Source organism: Nyctereutes procyonoides, unplaced genomic scaffold, assembly GCF_905146905.1.
Source record: "Nyctereutes procyonoides isolate TBG_1078 unplaced genomic scaffold, NYPRO_anot_genome, whole genome shotgun sequence".
NCBI classification, from domain to species: Eukaryota; Metazoa; Chordata; class Mammalia; order Carnivora; family Canidae; genus Nyctereutes; species Nyctereutes procyonoides.
This window is the reverse complement of record NW_026575030.1, coordinates 8,123,200-8,142,461: the sequence shown is the minus strand read 5'-3', so window position 1 is coordinate 8,142,461 and position 19,262 is coordinate 8,123,200. Positions and strand designations below refer to the sequence as shown.

Here is a 19,262-nt window from a genome sequence, read left to right as displayed (position 1 = left end):
TTCTGTCAAATTTTTGAAGTGAGCTTGGTCTGGAGATCTAGAAGAACATAAAAGACTATGCATATACCACAAGTGTCTATATGAATATGATAAAAATAATATTTCTCTTACAGATATTCCTTTAAGGACCAGCCTGCCACCACCATTCAGAAATTATAAATATGGTAACTAATTTTACTTTTTAAAAACATATTAATATAATTTCACATTAGTTTCATGTTGATAGCAATTTGAATTGGGTTTTCAAAAATGAAGCTACTGGAATGCCTGGGTGGCTCAGTGATTGAGCTTTGCCTTCGGCTCAGGGCGTGATCCCGGAATCCCGGGATCAAGTCCTGTGTCCGGCTCCTTGCGTTGGAGCCTGCTTCTCCCTCTGCCTGTGTCTCTGCCTTTCTCTCTCTCTGTCTCTCATGAATAAATAAATAAAAATAAAATCTTAAAGAAATGAATCTACTATCTATAAATAAAAACCAACATGGAAACTTATTTAGAAGTATAGGAATTCTGGTGTATCCCTGAAGTGAATTCTAATAGTGTATGAAAGTGGCCTATTTGTGAGCAACAAATAACATGTTTGGCAAATGATGTCTAAAATGAATTTGTCAGGTAACCGGGAAAGGAAAATGATTTAAGACTAAGAATTAAGAGGTTAAACATTTTAAATATCACTAACTTGGGCACAGTATATAGTAATTTTGTTGTAGTAGTTGATTTAAAAAAATGCGGTAATTAGGCAGGTAGTTTGGTTTCATTATTTGGTATAAAGATGGTACAGTTATTAACCTTCAGCACAGTGACACTCACCAAACTTTGAGACCTCACTTGAAAATTATGACGCATCTAATAAATATTTCTGTTAATTGGTACAGGGACATTTTTTGAAGTATAAATTTTTTATTACCTCGGATCATTTTTTGGAGTGCCTTTTAATTCTGTTCCCATTTGGTGGAGCAACTTATGACCTAAAATACTTTGAAATCACAATCTTCACCGTGTGTATGCATTCTAATATCCAGAGACTAATTGTGAGGTCATAAGGGGTAGTCAAGCAGAAGTTGAAGGCACTAAGCGGAAAGTACTTTGATTTATTGGGCTTAAAGAATTTACATACTAAATATTGAATAAGAGAAAGGAATAAAAAGCACGATTAAGTAAATATGAAACTTCTCAATTCTGGCTTTCAGAGTATAATGACTTGCAATATAATCTTAAACTTGAATCAACCTACAGATGCCATTTCCTTTTCTGCATGAGGGGTGTGTGTGTGTGTGTGTGTGTGTGCATGCATGTGCGCGCGCATATATATGCATACATATTCAAACTTGTGTTCCATGTAAACTATTTGAAAGATAAATTTTAGATACCTACAGCATTAGAGTATCTGACTGTTACTCATCACGGTGATAGATCATGTACCTTTTATATCTTCCCACCTTATGAACAGTTTTGTCCTAGGAGTTGAATACTATTCAGGTGAATTGGCAGAAGAAGTAAATACATTTATCTCTGACATTAGAAACTAGACAACCACCAGGGTTTTGATAGACTTCCAGTGACTCAGTCTGAGTTGGGTTTGGCTCTGTAACAATCTGTTGCTTTGTGTCCAGCAAGAAAGGCCAAACGTCACTTTCTCACATGTCATTGTCCTCCAGTATTGCCACCTGCTCTGTGGAAATAGAACACATTGGGTGTTGAGGAGTGGAAAGGGTGCAGAGTCAGATTTCTGCTTTTCTGGTTGCGGTCTCTGTGCCCTTGGGCAAAGGGCGGGCTTGCTGTCCAGGCCACGGGGAGTATGAGATTTCTCAGGGCCCCTCCTCCTATTTAATTGGCATCTACATCTATGATTGGTTTATCCCGACCAGGCTGTGTTCTAAAGCACATTGGATGCTGTCTTATTTTTAAATCCTTTTTACCTAGACACTGTGCATGTGTGCAGTAAATACTGGTGGCTGTGCAGTGCAGGGCCACTGATACTGTTTATTTCATAAGGCCGTATGAGATTAAACCATGCTTGTGTGAACAAATCAAATGCCCCACAAATATATTATTTTTATTTTTAGGAGATTACTTTCCTCAAGGAATTTGCATTTAGGGTACAATACCCACAGATGTTGTTTCTGTTAACAATGAAATTTTTTTTAAAAAAGAAGTAAAAACAAGTGAAAGATTATTCAACAAGGAAAGGGACATTATTAGTACAGTATCTTTTGCCAGCTTGTTTCTCTGACCCTCCTTTTTTTTTTTTTAAAAGATTTTATTTATTTATTCATGAGAGACACACTGAGAGAGGCAGAGACACAGGCAGAGGGAGAAGCAGGCTCCATGCAGGGAGCCTGATGTGGGACTTGATCCCAGGACTCCAGAATCATGCCCTGGGCTGAAGGCAGACGCTAAACCGCTGAGCCACCCAGGGATCCCCTTCTCTGATCCTCTTAACAAGTCTTACCAGTTTCTGTTGGAGAAAAAAATCTGAAAATTTCTGTTCAAGTCATTTCTTCTTCTGCTTAAAAAAAATGTGGCTTTCTTATTGTGGGTTTGCGGGACCCATAGAGCAAGGATTCATCTAATTTAAAGGCTCTTTAGCAAAATATATAAAACATGATTAATATTTGGGAAGGTCAAACTATAGTTTTGCATGTTGGTTGTAACAGACTTTAAGCAGAATCCTTTTACTTAAAAAACTGTTACTGGCTTTACTAACTTGTCTTTAATAATAAACTGATACCCATCTATAGTGAGAAAAAGATAATAGGTAGCTCAGAATAATAGACAATCCAAAAGCCAACTTGTTTATTTTCTTGTGTACGTTCTGAGCTTATTTTTAGCAATTGTGGTATATTTACATTCCATATATGCATTTTTCACTTAGATTTAGTTTTAGTTCTCAACTATATGTAGTTACAGTCCTAGGATTAGGCAGATATTGTGTTAACAATTGCAATAGAGGGTGACAGGCACTAAGGAGGGCACTTGATGAAATGAGCACTGGGTGTTATATGTTGGCAAATTGAATTTAAATATTTAAAAAATTGCAATAGATAACTGAAAGTTGACCTTTTAAAATCATGGGTAATTCAGAGCGCTAGAGCTCTTAAGTGGATTGCAATCCTATTCTCTTGTATTATTAGAACAGTTAAGGCCTGTTTTTTAAGTAGATCCTGTCACTTCATTTTACTGTTGGACTTCTTTATTGAATTGAATAGTATGATTGCTAGAAATGAAATTAGTTTAGGTTATGAGTTTATGCAGAGAGAATAGTATATGTAATCATAATATATTAATTAGCTGGTTAAATAAAACTGAGTGAAGAATTGGAAACTTTCTGACTTGAAACCCGTTGAATGCTCAGACCCGGCTATAATTAGGAGCTCACTGTTGCAGAGTCAGACTTTACCCAGTGTAGAGGAATGACTTCTTAGAAAAGCACAGTGTAGCCTGACTTCAAGATAAACAGATTAAGGAGTGAAGGAGGATTGAATAAAGCAGATTAGGTGGTGTGAACCTGTGCAACATTTCAAAACCAGGAGGCAAATACTGATATTCTTTGGGCCTTAGCAGTCCTGCTCGGATTACCAGTGATCCTGAACTCTGAGAGTGGTAATAATTTGTCAGGATGATAATTTGACCTCCTGTCACTGTATGTATTCTGAGAGATTGGTAGGATTTTTTTCAACTATTTACATTAATGTGCAACATGTTTTATATTATTTGCTAATCATAGCCTTTTGTGACTCCAAAAAAAACCAGGATAGAGTAATATCCACCCTCTTCTAAGGGAAAATGTGCTGAATTCACTGCAGGTTATGGCACACAGTTGCATGTGTCAAAGACCAAGGCTTTTTTTTTTTTTAAGACCAAGGCTTTCAAATATTTTTATATATCAGTCACCTTTAACATGATGCTATATAAAAGTAATTTTTCTTTTACTGTATTCTAGATTTTTAAATGGAGCTGATCAGAAGGCAAGGACTTAAGTTTCTCAATTTCACAGCTGTAGCCTCCCATTTCAGATTATTCAAATGAAGTTTTAAAATAATCTTTTACAAAGACTTCTTTTTCCCTTTCAGATAAACTCAAGATTGTTCATCAAGCACATAAAGCAAAGGTATGTTTCATATGTACTGTATCTGGCACATAGCAAGTAATAGCTTTCTCAGTGAATAAGTGAATGAACACACATACTTCTAAATTATTTTCCATTATAATAGCATTTTAAAAATTTTAAATAATTTTTAAATATGCTTTCTACAGCCATTAAGGGAAAAAAAACCCCACTAAGTCCCTGTGAGTAGGAGATCCTTTTAAAAAATGTTAATTTTTTGAAAAGCAAAAACAAGCACAAGCACAAAACTTGGTAAATTGAGGTTACAGATAAAGCCATTCATTGTCTGGCAGTCTGATCCACTTAATTTACTTAATTCTGTACCAGAAGGAAAGAGCCAAAAGCAGTTAGAAATAATCTGCTTTTTCTGACCTAACTCTTCGTGTGTGTAAGAGAAGATCCAGCACTGTGACTCTTGGGAACAAACCTACTTGCAGAGAGACCATGGCCTGCAGTCCTAACAGTATCTTACCTGCCCCAAACAGAACTCTTTGTTTATCATGTATTTACATTTCTGTTTCCTCATTCTTTTTAGAGGAATATATTTATAAAGCCACAGTCGAAGGTTTGCTTCTCATACAGACTAGAGCAATCTTTTTTCTTGAATCTCAGTGACTTTGCATTGACTCCTCATTAAAGCCATTATCTTATTCTGTAATTCTGTAATACAAACTACTCAAGAGCAAGGGTCCGTAATTATTCTTCATATCTCCAATAGCTGGCATAATGCCTCATTCATAGGAGTGTTTCTGTAACAATTTTTGAATTAAGTGTTTCTTGATTGATTATTTATTTATTAGAGAGAGAGAGAGAGAGAGAGAGAGAGAGAGCACACACAAGCACACATAGAAAGAGAGGGAGAAACAGACCCCTCCCTGAGCAGGGAGCCTGATGAGGGGCTCCATCCCAGGATCCTGGGATCATGACCTGAGTTAAAGGTAGCTGCTTAACTGACTGAACCACCCAGGTGCCCCAAGTATTTATTTTTGAATTCACCTAATTTCATTGTTTTCTCTAGTCCTGGACACCCAACATAAACTCATTCAGCTTTCTCAAATAACTGTATACCAGAGGGTACAAAGAAAATGGCATGAGGGTATGGCTGTCGACTCTGACTTAGAAACTTCAAAAAACATTTTTTTCCTTGTAGCTTAAAACAACACACGTTTATTCTCACAGTTTTTTGAAGGCCAGAAGTCCAAAATCAGTTTCACTAGACTAAAATCAAGGGCAGGACTGGTTCTTTCTAGTAACTTTATTTTTTTATACCCAGGTTATATGTACAAACTTGACAATATCCCTTGTCAGATGCTTTAAAATTTAGTGTTCACATGTGTCGGGAGTTGTGGTGTGGAATCTGCACTTTGTATGGGTACTAGAATGTCCACTGTGTCCGGCCATAGTCATCATTCTTTTTCTCTTTTCTCGGCCAGGTGGGTTTATAACTTTGTCTCTAAAGTGTGGAGAATAGGAAGTGTGGGTTTCTCATAGGGGGAAAATACACACACACATACACACACACACACACACACACACACACACACGAAATAAAGTTATAATGAAACAATATACTCTTTGAAAAAGTTGTAGAATATTTCATGTCATTCTCTACTCAATGTTGCATTTTTACATTGTTGGGCTTGTTCATATGCTCATATTTTCCAAATGAAAACCTAATTCTGTAATATTCAAATAATTGATATTATGATACTTAAATCAAGTATCATTTCCTCATGTATTTGGAAATCTCTTAGAATGGTTTCTTATATTATAAACACATGTTCCAACCTGGCATGTTAGAGTTATAGAATTAGGGCTTATCTTTCCAGTTGAGCAATGTATTAAAAGAGGGATTCCCAAAACAAATTAAGTTGCTTAGAATGTTTCTAGAACCTGGCTTTATAAATTTTCATCGAAACCATAACAATTCTAGTTAAGTACAGACTATATACCTCCTGGGGATGATTCTTCACATTTTCTCTTTAGCTTTTATAAGGAAAGGGGTTGTTATATTTTTAAAGATACAGTTTTAAAACTTCAGAAAAACTTTACCCAAAAGCCCTCGTTGTGCTTTATCCAGCTTCCAGACATTTTTCTCATTTCCCCAGCTGCTTCTACTTCCCATTCTCTGTTCCGCATCTGTAGGACTTGTCAGCATCCGTGGGACCAGCCCATCAGTTTTCCAACCCAGCTGTGATTTTAGTTCCCTTTCTCAGCCAAAGGAAGAGACTTCCAAATGACTCCCATATCTTCATGAACTTAATCACGAAAGGCATATTCCCCATTCCCCTAATATTCTACAGTTAGAGGCTTTCTTAATTACCAGATATCCACAGAAATTTCTTCCCATTATTGCAATAAAAAGCTGCCTGGATACCTTCTCACGAGAGCCTCCTATTTGGACTATGAGCTCAGTTTTTATTGAATAGATGAATCAATAGTACAGTGCAAGTAATTACCATAATATGATTTATGGTTATCAAGAAAATGTACTTGTGTATGTATTATGGATTATAATCAGTGGGCTGTTTGCAGAGTCAGAATAATTCCTATTAAAATGATTTAAAATAAAAACTCTAATTTCTTTGTGAGTTTGGAAAGCAGATAGCTACTCTTGTTAAAAGTTTATGAAAGGAAGAAGTCATATCCTAGAATAAATTTTATAAGAAATGTCCAAGATCTTTAAGAAAACTTTGGAATGCTAGTGAAGATCATTCAGTTGTCCACACTCATTGAACTGAACTCCCCTTAAGATCTGTGCATTTTATTTATTATTTATGTATTTCTTATTTTTACTTATTTATTTATGATCTTAGTCCTGGGATTGAGCCCCACTTGGCAGTCTGCTTCTCCCTCTGCCTGTCCCCCTGCTCGTGTGTGCACTCTTGCTCTCTCTGTCTTGCAAAAATAAATAAATAAAAATCTTAAAAAACAAAACAAATAACCCCCCCCCCCCTTAATTTCTGTGCTCTGGAGGTCAAAGCCCTGTACTTTCCAGTGGGTGAAGTTATGGTCTGTGGAGCATGGCTTCTGGGCCTTCTATTTTGGCTACTGGAGTGGCCTTTCTGTTCTCTTTTAGCCATCTAGAAATAGACTATATTGCTAGGCAGCTACATTCTGGCTGACAGGTGGTTTGTCTAACTAGTGGTCACCTCTATGCTTTTTAGGGGCAGATATCAACTCAAAATCTTCTCCTATAGTTATAATGTTTAACTGGATTTGTAAATTTCATTGGAGGGCAAACTCATCCACCGCCATCCCAAACCTCATAGAGAAAGGTTACTGTCAGTATGACACAGGATCAAGTTAATATGACATCGGAGCAGGTGTTTACTAGGTAGGGCAAAGTTTTTAGATACATAGACTTTTGGCCATCAAGGTAAACTTGCTTGTCTCCAAAGTCATACTGATCAGAGCTCAGGCCTCAGTTCCATATACTCTTGGGTCTGGTTTTTTGTTTGTTTGTTTTAAGATTTTACCTATTTATTTTACTTATTTATTTATTTTTTTCCTATTTATTTGAGAAAGAATGTGTGCGTGTGCGCACAAGTGGGGGTGGGGTGGGGGGTAGGAGGATGGGAGAGTAGAGAGTGGGAGAAAGGAAGGAAGGAGAAGGAGAAGCAGACTTCCCACTGAGGAGGGAGCCCAATGAGGAGGACCTGGATTCCAGGACCTTGGGATCATGACCTGAGCCAAAGGCAGACGCTTAACCTACTGAGCCACCCAGGCACACCCTCTGGGTCTGTTTCTCAACTTCTCTGACACCTAGTGTGTTGTGAGGATGAGATGAGGAGGAAGAGGAGGATGACAGCCACAGAAGAGCAGCAGCTAACATGGAGAGGCCTTGCTCTGTGGCTGATACTCCCTTACGGTTTTCTGTACATCATTTCATTTCATGCTCACCCCAGGGCAAAAGAGAAGATTCATTCCCCCCCCCCCCTTTTTAGAGCTAGAGATTGAGGAGCATGGTGTGGGAAGGGGGACAGGGAGAGAAAGAATCTTAAGTAAGCTCCATGCTGGGCCAGTTTGTAACCTGATATGGGGCTCCATCTCATGACCCTGAGATTATGACCTGAGCCAAAATCAAGTTGGGCGCTTAACCAACTGACCCACCCAGGGCCCCCTTCCTTTTTTTTACAGGGGAAGAAACTGAGTCTCAGAGAGGCTGTGTAGTTTGTTTAGAACATTTAGGGGGGCATGAGTGGAACCCAGAGTTTTGTCCAGACCCAGCCCCAAAGCTCTATGCCAGGGCACTGTCTCCTCAGTGCTTATAGAGTTGTGCACATAGTAGGCACTCACATCCATTTGCTTCTGCCCTGACAGTGATGGGAACAGCATGTGACTTTGGTTATTGCTGTGATCCAGAGTAACATTATTCTGTGTCTTCGAGAAGTCTTACCAAATATGAAGCACCTACGAGTACTGATAAGATGCAGGTTTTCTTTCTAGACGAATGAGCTTGTTTTGAGTCTGGAAGATGATGATACACTCATGCTGAAAGAAGACAGCACGCTGCAAGCCGCTGGAATCGGTGAGAAAGAACGTGGTATGGTACTGGAGGGGTGCTCGCTTCCCCTCTCTGCTGATGCTGGGCTGATGATGTTTGGATAACTCACCGCAAAGTAAATGCTACCCTTGGTGCTCTTTACACTCCCTGATAATTATTCAGAGGAGGAGGATGAGAATGATGTACATTCAGATCATTTGACTGAGGGCAGGAGATATCTGCTTTCCAAATGTGCAGAATGCAAATAAGTTCTTTTCTGCAGGTAAGCGCAGAATTCTGCTGAGGGTTATTTTAAGTGATTGACAGATTATTACTCACTTAATAGCCTACTTACTCTTATCAGCATCATGTGAACTGATGGTTTGAGAGAAATGGACCTGGTAAAACTAATGTGGAATAATGAAGTGAGATGTTGTTTGTATAACATGCAGCGTGACTTCTAATAGTCCTGTAGTTCACTCAGGGCCCTCTGAGTCACGGAATTTCAAATTGGAGCCCCGTGTGTGCAGTTAGAAGGGGGCCCGAGTTAGCTTTTCAACCTACAGTGTGCAAGTAGTTCTGTTTTAAAGAAACGCCATGTGCCATGTATTGTCACCATTAGATGTCACTCTAATTCTGTGTATGTACATCTAAAGATTATCTGGCAATAGGAATGAAGATTTACGAAGACTGTGAGCTGTTGAAGATGCTATGCCCCTGACATACCTTTGTGGTTGGCGACTCTAATGAAACAGCACAGATCACACTTACTTATACACACTGGTTAAGGGGCACTCTAGAGTGAGGTTCATGTTAGGAAGCCTTACAATTTTTTTTGACAGGTGTTCTATTGAGTTATTTTAGTGACATATGTCAGGAATTCAGTTTTGAGTGATGTGTGGCTAAAGTGGGTTCCTGACAAGTCTTCTAATTTAAATAGGATTTTTGTTTTGCTTTGTTTTGTTTTTAAATAGGATTTTAAATAACATGCTACAAAGTCTTAGACTTACTTTCCTTGTTTGTCTACCATGAGCTACCTTTAGTGTCTTTTCATATTATAAATATGTAAGATCGCTGTTATTTGAAAACAGTTTTTATTTTAGCATTTATTTCTTCCCATGCTACTATTTCAACTATAGCAAGTGGCACCTAGAAGTTAGGCCTGCTTGTTGTTAAAGCATAAAGATATAATTATTATAACAGACTGGTTTGGTATTGATGTAGGGATTGAAAACTCCATGGAAAAGATCAGAAACAAACTTAAAAAAAGTTAAGATTTCACAAAATGATAAAGTTTTTACCTTTCAAAGAAGGGGGGTAAGAATGAATTAGCCAGAAAATGGCCCATTTGCCAAAGCATTTGGGAAAATAAAATTTAAATCATATCTCAACCTTTTTTTTTTTTTAATTTTTTATTTATTTATTTATTTATTTATTTACGATAGTCATACAGAGAGAGAGAGAGGCAGAGACACAGGCGGAGGGAGAAGCAGGCTCCATGCACCGGGAGTCCGACGTGGGATTCGATCCTGGGTCTCCAGGATCGCGCCCTGGGCCAAAGGCAGGCGCCAAACCACCGCGCCACCCAGGGATCCCATATCTCAACCTTTATTTCAAAATAAATTGTAGATGGATTATATGTCATAATGTAAAAAAAAAAAAAAGAATTTTAAATAAAATGTAGCTTAGTAGTTTCCTGATCTTGGGGAGAAGAGCTCTCTAAGCACGACCTTGAAGGCAGAGTAATAAAGTGGGGAGAAATGATAGATTTGCCTACATAAAAACTAAAAAAATGTAAACAGAGTTAAAAGGAGAAGCACTAAACTATACAATAATATACTTCACATATGACAGAAAGTCATTAGCCTGAATTTATAAAAAGCTCTTACAATTAGCTTGAAAAAAAGATCAGAAATCCTACTGATGGAAGAAATAGCTAACATGAAAAATAGGTCAGCCTTATTAGTCCGGAGAGAAATGCACATGAAGATAGATGTTATTTTATGTAGTATCCTAGTCTCGTGGTTAAGAATTAGAGACCAGAGCCAGAGTGCGTGGGGTTTACAGCCTGATTCTGCTGTGTACGGGCTGGGTGACCTTGGACAGGCAGTAATTTTAAGCCTCGCAGACATGAAAAAAAGTGATAGTATCCAAGAGAGTGTTGGGAAGTGGATACTCTCTTGTACCACTGTTGGGAACATATATTTCCTCTAACTTCCTGTAGGTCAAGTTGGCCAATAAGACTTTGTCACTCTTAACTTTCTGTTGCAACTGTTAACCAGGCCAACAGGAATATGCTTCCTCAACCTCTGTGTCACCCCTGAGGTTGAGATGTGCCTTCAGAGGGGTGGCGGGCTTCTCTCACCTTCCTCATTTGTGAATCACCAATGTAGAGCTTTCTTTACTGAATGGAAATAGAATGTGTTGTGTGATACCATTGTTGTTTAAGAAGGTATATATTTACACATCTATAGGCGTATATGAAGAAAAGATTATGTAACAAAATTGTAGAAATAGTTCTCTGGGCAGTGGTGGCATGGCAAGCGATTTTTTTTTTCCTTCTTGCTATTATATAGTTGTTCTTGTAATATAAAATTTTTCTACAGCGCACTTGTACTATTTGTAAATTAAGGACCCAATTTCAAAGAATAGACTCCTAAAGTTGGAGAAAATTGATTTGAGTGAGGGTTGCACATTTTACTTATTTTGTGACCTTTCATAAGGCATTTAGTATTTTTGAACTTCTGTTTTGATTTCTGTAAAACAAAACAGAAGCAATTAAACCTGTTTCAAAGTGTTGTCCTAAGAGATGAGTGGAAAAAAAACACGACATGAAAACATCTGGAACAATGCACGTGGAGACCCTCAGAAATACGTATTTGGGAGCCATTTTAGAGAAAGCGATTGGCAAATGTTTTGAATTTATTAAAAACCTGAATTGTTGGATTCACTGTCGTTAATTTCAGACTTGTGTAATGAGCCCCCTGTAGAGGTAAGAATCAAACTCATCTCGTCATCGCCACGGGTCTTTGATGAGAATCTGATTCTTTTCACGAGTTCCCTATTGGTTTGAGGGTGGTGTGAGAACCTTACCCTGCCCTTCCGCCCTGGCAAGCCCACAGCCCCAGTGGCTTTCTGTTGTGCATGTCCCTCCGTGTTGCCTGAAGCCAGTGTGGCTGTGCCCTGAAGAAGCTTCGCTTACACACGGGGAAGGAGGCGATGGTCCTTGGAGAGGAACAAAAAATTCTGACTGGGAGTCAAGTTGTAAAAATGACGGTCAAAGTGTGTGATTTTTTTCTAGGGAAATTTCCCCTCCCTCGGTGCAGTGTCAGGTTAGGTTTTTAAGCGGTTTAAGGGAAAAATTCTAAGTCATCACTCTCCCTTTTTACCACTTGATCCTTCGGTAGAGCTGTCACTCTGCCATCACAGCCAGTTGCCATGGGAATGATGCCAATGTAACAAATTTATCATTTGACTTTCCTGCAGAATTCATGAAAGGAAGAGAAGGACTGTGTGTGTTGGAGGGCAGGGGAAATTAGGGGAACAAACTTGTTTGAAGATCTCTTTTCTCACAAGGAAATTCTCCAGTTCCTGCTCTGGCCTTTTATCTGCATTGCAGATCCCAATTGTATATTCTGCGCCTGACGTCGGGGCACATTTTTGCTTGTGGACTCAGAGCTAAAGGACATAAATAAAAAGATTTGCTTTTTGGAAGGAAGAAGAAAAAGCTTTACTTAGAGTTGTTATTTGTAATTTAAAGATTTTTTACCTTGTCATTAATGATTATAGTTTTGTGGACTAATTCCCCTAAGTGGTAAATTTGCATGTAAGTATTTTGGGGATGTCATTTCATCTCATTCTACTACTGTTATCTTTTGAATCCTCTTTCCTAAGGAAAATGGTGGCAGGGTAACTCTTTTCAAGCCAGCTGTGTTTTACTGGAAAGATTTTAAAACAAGATACCATGGACCAAACCATAAGTGCTTATCCGAGGGAAGAGTTTTGTGCATTAAGCCTGGTCCTGTAATCATGCCGAAGCTCCCCTGTGGTCTGTTTTCATTTTGTGTGTCAACTCTTGTCGTCTGCCCACAACCATAACCCTGACTTTGTGCCCCGCACCTTTTGATTATCTCAGATGTATAGCTATTATTGTAGGATTCTTTGGCTCTCACTTCATCAAGATCTTGTTTGATTTGTGTTTCCTGAACGTTCAGGTCTCTCCCATTCTCTTTGGAGTAGTAATATCTTAGGGCCCACATGCTTTCCTCACTTCACGGCGTGTTACAGGGGCTGTTCTTTACCTTAAACACCAAAACAACAGTACTCAGGAAAGTAGGTGAATTTGGGATTCCAGAACAAGGGGTCTGGACTGTCCTTCCTTTTTACCGTTCCCTCATCATTGTGGGAATCACAGGGCAGTGTCCAGTCTATCAGAGGTTAGATTTATTTTATTATCTGTTTTCTTCAAACTTGTTTGAAATCCTCTCTGCCCCTTGATCAAACAAAACAAAACAAAACAAATGCTTGAAGCAAATATAAAATAAAACACTGTGATTGGGAACTCTTGGCCAGATCACTTTGGTGCAAACTGAAGAACAACTCAGCTGAAAAAAAAAAAAAAAAAAAAAAAAAAAACCTCAGCTGTGAGTGTAGTTTTGAATAATTTGTAGATTAGGATTTTATGACCCTTGGAAGGATGGGACATACTCCTGGACCAGGAGAAAGGGTGAAACTTTGTTATTTTGGTCTCAAATTGCTGCAGAAACCAGACCTCACTCTTTCTGTATTTTTTTTTCTTTTTTGACCAATAACCTGCAATTATTATCACATTACAGCCTGGCCTGATCATTAATTGTCTGTATCACAGAATCCGTGCACATGTATAGGTCTCTCTTCTCAGATAACAGTTACTGTGGCTTTCATGCCTACTAGTACAGGCTAGGGAGTTTGAAACTATGCAATAAATCCTCATCGATAGGTGAGTTTTTTGGAATAAATAGTTAAGAGCTTAAGTATATTGCCTTGAATTTTTCTTGAGATTTACCATTTAACATTGGGTTTTTTTTTTACATCCTTTTATTTAAAGTCATTATTATTTTCTTGTTAAAGATGAATGAAAAAAATGAAAAGTATGAAAAAAATGAAGAATGAAAAGAGAAAGATGTATATGTATGGGGTTGACCTATTTGGACACATTATAAAATTATTCATTTCATTTTCCAAGTTTGAATGTCCTGGCTTGCATTCATTTCATTAAACTTGAAAGTCAGTATGAAAAGGGTGCACAGTATTTGGAGAGTTCTTACTTGATTTCATTTGATAGTAAGACAAAGGGATGAATCCAGCACTGTATTTATTGGATTTTAGATTTTACATTCATTTCAGATTCACTTGCCAGGGCACTATGCACCTGAGTGCCCTGCCGCCTGCAGCACATTTAATTTAAAATCAGGTGCCCTAGGGGACTGGCACACAGTAGACTTCCTGAGGGTTCTTCTGGAGCCATTTTAAATAGAATCGAGGAAGCAAGAATTTAAGGGATAATGGCCGAAGGGGTGATTATACAGAGGTCTTGAAAATCTTCTGTAATTTGTTTTCACTTTAATTGGCAAGTAAATTTGTGGTATAATTACAGGAAATCATCCTCAAGCATTTTCAACAGAATTTTACAAATTTTCAAAAGCATTCTGTTTGAGGACCACATTACTAAAGTTTAAAATACATTTTAGGCCTTACTTTTGACTGTTCAGAGTAACCCACTTTGAATTTGTGTGCTGTTTTCCAATTTTTGAAGGGTTTAAGTTTTATCAGCCTTTGTGAAGTATTGGAGTTTAATCCATTTGTCAGTCTTGTTTGCTTTTTTTTTTTTTTTCTGAAAAAAAGATATTCATCTGAAAATCTTTATCTTGGGGGATTCCATTTTGAGCATGTATTGTGAGAGATGGCATATAAAAACTTTAGATAAGCAAGGAATTGACCTATAAGTTAATTAGACCCAAGAAAACCTACATGTCAAAACAAAAAAATGCTTTGTCAGTCCTTTCTTCAGCTTATTCTGAACCTATTATTACCATCCCGAGGAACTATATGATGCATTCGTTTCTCAAAAGGGGTACAGATAAATGTCAACTGCTGTAAGTGAAAATTGTAATTACAGTTAGTGTGTATTGAGCAAAGTGCTGCGTGGGCAAAGCACTATGTAAAGTTCTGTATGTAAATAGCAACTTCGTAGATAAAACCTTGCATTATGATTATGAAGAAGAGAGTGCTTTCTTAGCTTGTTCTCCATTTGGAGGATGATTAGCAGCACTTGCAAATGACATAGGTCTACCTTTGGGATGGCTTCCCTTCAAAAAAGGAAACCCCAGGAGCTTTTATATAAGGGAATAAATCTCGAAATATCTTCTCTTTGAATATTGAATTTTCTGAAGCCCCCTTTTCAGCATTTTACTGATTCCAAGTGTGGATCCTCTTAGCTGTCTTTCAAATGTGCTTTTCTTGTAAAATTCAGCTGTACATGAACTTCCTGTTTGCCTAGGGTTCATCTGTCTCCAGCCCCTCCTTACCGATTCTCTGTCTCAGCTCGGCCCCCATCCCACCCCTAGGCTCACTGTGCCGAGAGTTTGCAATCTGATTTTCATCAAGATTAATCTTCATTTAATCTTGAAGATGCACTGGGACTGGAATGAGGATCTGAGACAATGGGTGACTTTATTCTTTCAACACGTCTGTATTTTCTGTAATGAGCATGGGTCACTCATGATTGAGAAACAATAAATCTGATATTCTTAAAATCAGCAAAGCCTTTTTTTTTTTTTTTTACCTGAAATGTCATGCTAAGCTCCTTCATTTCATTCTTTTGTGATAAATTCTAGTGATGAGATGAGTTTGGTAAACTAAGAAACCAGTGGTAATCCTTGGCATCTTTCCCTAGTATTCTATTTATTTGGCTTGAAGAGTTTTACTTGGCTGTTTTTAGAGGATATGTTAATTGAGTGATCGGTATTCATTACAAATAATCTTGTCTGTTTTCTTGTCGAGAGTCTGCAGGCCCTTTTGCTCTTTCTGTAAAAGCTAAGCAGACTGTATTAACTTCTGGTTTAATTTAGAAAAAAAAATGAATGTGGAACTTGTTGGCGCACACCTTCAAGAATTGCATGTTTAATAATTGGAAGGCTCTCCATCAGATTTGTCTCCAGTCTGAATTAATAATGTTGCTGACTTATTGTTTTAGAAGACGGAGTCCTTGACCTGCTAGGTTGAAAGAATTGTGACTGCTCTGCTCCTTTGCGGGTCCTTTAGCTGTGCCATATCCCCTGTGAATAATTAGAGGTGTTTGAAGGTATTGCGGGAGAAGCCAATTTGTGTCTTTCACTTTGCATATTGTTGAAGCCTCATGAATTAGTCATAAGCAGGCAAAAAATTAACTTCTTCAGACACATATTTTGATGGGTCATGAGGGAGAATGTAAAGTGATCTGTAAAGTATTCTACTGATCTTCTAAGTATTAAATTATTATACCTACAGGCTAATTTCAGAGGGGGAAAAAAAGCATTTTCCCTCCTCCTTCTGTAACTGAGCAGCATATTTGGAAAAAAAATAAGCGATTATTTTCTAGGATTGTTAAGGGGACTATAGCATGAGTAATTTTATGGTTTCCTGGAAACCAGCGTCTTGTACTCATTCTTGTTTTTAATTTTTTTTCTTTTTTCTTTTTACTTTTAAATTATTTTAATTCTAAATTCATATAAAGACAGCTGATGCCTCTTGTTGATTTGGTGAAATGTGAAACCAAACAAGTAGCTCATCTTTCTCACCTTAGGCATCTGAAACACTGAATCAGAGTAATATGGATTTCAATACTTGCTTAAGATCTAGTTTTACATTAAAATTTTTCCATTGTCTTTTTTTTCAGCTCATGAAACTGAAATTGCATTCTTCTGTGAAGAAGATTATAAGAACTACAAAGCTAATCCCATTTCATCCTGGTGAAAACCTCTTGGGGTCTTCCTTTTTGCATACCTGTATTAAGCTCTTTATTCCACTAGTGAGTTTTTGAAATTGACAAATACACTAAAAATTAATCTCAGACTCCTGTTTGAGCTGAAGTCTGTTGTGTTTTCTCCTTCTGCAGGTCTGCCCTTTTTCTTTCTTGTTGGAAAATAGTATATTTATGAGAAAAACGCTTTTTAAAAAAAAGTAAAAGAAATAGTTATCCAAAAATCACTCCACTCACCATGGAGTCCCTAGGTGGCTCTGTTGGTTAAGTGTCTGCCTTTGGCTCAAGTCATGATCTCAAGGTTCTGGGATCGAGTTCTGCATCACACTGGGCTCCCTGCTCAGTGAGGAGTCTGCTTCTCCCTCTCCCCCTCCCCCTGTTCTTTCTCTCTCTCTCTCTTTCTCTGTATCAAATAAAGAAAAAAATCATGGAATATTGGTTCTTTTAGTCATAACTTATTTTTCTGAAATTAGGGGTTATTTGGATGGGTTGCATGTTGGGTTCTTTAAAAAGATTATAAGACTAAGGTCATTCTGTTCATTTTGTATTTTTCTCATAGTTTTATCAGAACCACTGTACACTGTTACTGTCTTGGGTTAGCAGAGATTTGGAGTCTCTCATGACTACCAGTGCTACCTTTTGCTCGTGATGATACACCACCATGCATGAATTGAATTGTGTGTATTTTAGAGAGGTTTTCTGATATAAGAGGGTTTCTTCTTCTTTTTCATATTTCATCCCACACAAATAACATGGCTGAATTTTTTTTCCTCCCTGAGTTATGTTTCCTTACTTTAGGGGCAGCTATAATAGAACCAAACTCATTTCTTTGGAGAGAGAAGGTAGCAGGATGTTTGCACTTCTGGAAGAAAATTGTTCATTGAGAACAAGTCTAAGTCATGGAAGATACATTCTTTCAAAATAACTGATAATGGCTACTACCAGTACCTGAAGAGTAGGGATTTCAAAAGGGACCTCTCAGCCAGCATGTATATCTAATCAGAACTCCACGGGGTTACTTGGCTCTAGAATTATTCTAAGAACCTTAAAATTGCTGGTAGGGCATATTGGTTTCATTGTGGTAGAGGCTAACTTAAGAAAAAAAATCAGCTTTGAAAGTCTGGTTAACATAATAAGAATATGTTTTTTTTTACTTTGCTGAGAGACTTAGTAGAGCCATGTTTATTTATTTATTTATTTTTTTAAAACAACAGAAGTTTTTGTTTTTTTTATTTTTATTTATTTATGATAGTCATACAGAGAGAGAGAGAGGCAGAGACATAGGCAGAGGGAGAAGCAGGCTCCATGCACCAGGAGCCCGACATGGGATTCGATCCCGGGTCTCCAGGATCGCACCCTGGGCCAAAGGCAGGCGCCAAACTGCTGCACCACCCAGGGATCCTTAGAGCCATGTTTAAAACAGAAAATTTATTTGTTGTTTCATTCATTATAAAAGGACCAGTGATCCACGCTTCTGGAGAGTTAATAAAGAATTAAATAAGACACAGCTTTTGCCTCAGTGAGTAAGGAAAGATATTTAAGGAAGTAATTTTAATAGAATAGCAGTGAGAAATGCTATGGGAGCATTGATGATGGGGTAGTTAATTCTGTGGGGGTTATTTTTTTTATTTTAAAAAGTATTCAGTTGAGCTTTTTCTTAAAAAATTGAATAAGAATTTTTGCTTAGTAGAAAATAAGAGAAAGGCTTTTAGGAAAAGGGACCAACATATGCAGAGGCAGAGCACTGTGAGAGAGCTTGTGATTTTCTGTAGAAAGTACAGATTTCAATGTACTGGAGTATAAAGCCCTTAGACCAGAGTGGAGGAAGAGAGGGCCAGAAGGGAGATTGATGTAGGCCTCATCCATCATGCTAAGGAGTTGGTCCTTTATCAAGTAGATAGTGGGAAGCCAGTGGAAAGATTTAAACAGATAAATTACATAGCTAGATTTGTGTTTTAGAAAGGGAGCTTAGGCAGCCATGTCCAGATGGCAGAAGGACAGTTGTCATGGACCAGATGAAGACTGGAGGGTCTGACCAAAGGCATGACCCAGGGAAAGAAGAGGGGAGGAGACTTCTGTGAGATAGTGTTAACATTTGGTCATGCATTTCACTGTAAGCATCATGTCAGGTACTTTACGTGTATTATCTCATTTTAATTTTTACCACAGCTCTTCAGTCTTGGTAATCAATATCCTGTCTATTCATACATCAAAAGATTGAAGTCCAGAGAGGTAAAGTAGTTCACTCAAAATAACAACCTTGTGCAGTGGGATTGGAGCTGGGTGTGTCTTTAAAGTCCTTACCTTGCCCATTCTGCCCTGTGGCCTCCCGTTAGAGGTGTGGGGTGGAGTGACTGATGGGATCCTGGGACCTAGTGAATGCTGTATGTGGAAGGTGTAGCAGAAGGAGGAGTGGAGGCTCGGTGATTCTTACTAGAGTGAGTGGCCTGATGGTGACAATGTAAACCCAAATAGGGAATTTAGTGCATAGAACAAGTTCAAGCACACTCCATTTGCTCATTTACATACAGGTTTCTCTTTTCTAAGAAAACTTAAGCCTATATCTACCTTATATTTTCTTTTTAAATATATGCATTTATAATCCTTCATTCTGGTGTATATTTTCCTAATTAGACAGTTACATATAGTTATAGACAGAGGTATGAAAATCAAAC

At 37.9% G+C, this 19,262-nt stretch overlaps 1 protein-coding gene across 4 annotated transcripts in view; it reads left to right on the top strand.

Moving 5' to 3' along the window:
* The window catches only part of CUNH2orf76 (chromosome unknown C2orf76 homolog), a 47,563-nt gene extending 30,886 nt beyond the window's left edge, over positions 1-16,677 (top strand). For 3 of the 4 annotated variants that reach the window (XM_055316296.1, XM_055316297.1, XM_055316298.1), the window contains 4 exons: positions 114-164; positions 4,068-4,105; positions 8,552-8,633; positions 16,504-16,677. In XM_055316296.1, coding sequence (XP_055172271.1) covers positions 114-164; positions 4,068-4,105; positions 8,552-8,633; positions 16,504-16,580 — 248 coding nt within the window. In that variant the 3' untranslated portion in view covers positions 16,581-16,677. The remainder of the gene's footprint in view (positions 1-113; positions 165-4,067; positions 4,106-8,551; positions 8,634-16,503) is intronic. The other variant, XM_055316299.1, reaches the window with a different exon arrangement.
* Positions 16,678-19,262: the final 2,585 nt, after the last annotated feature.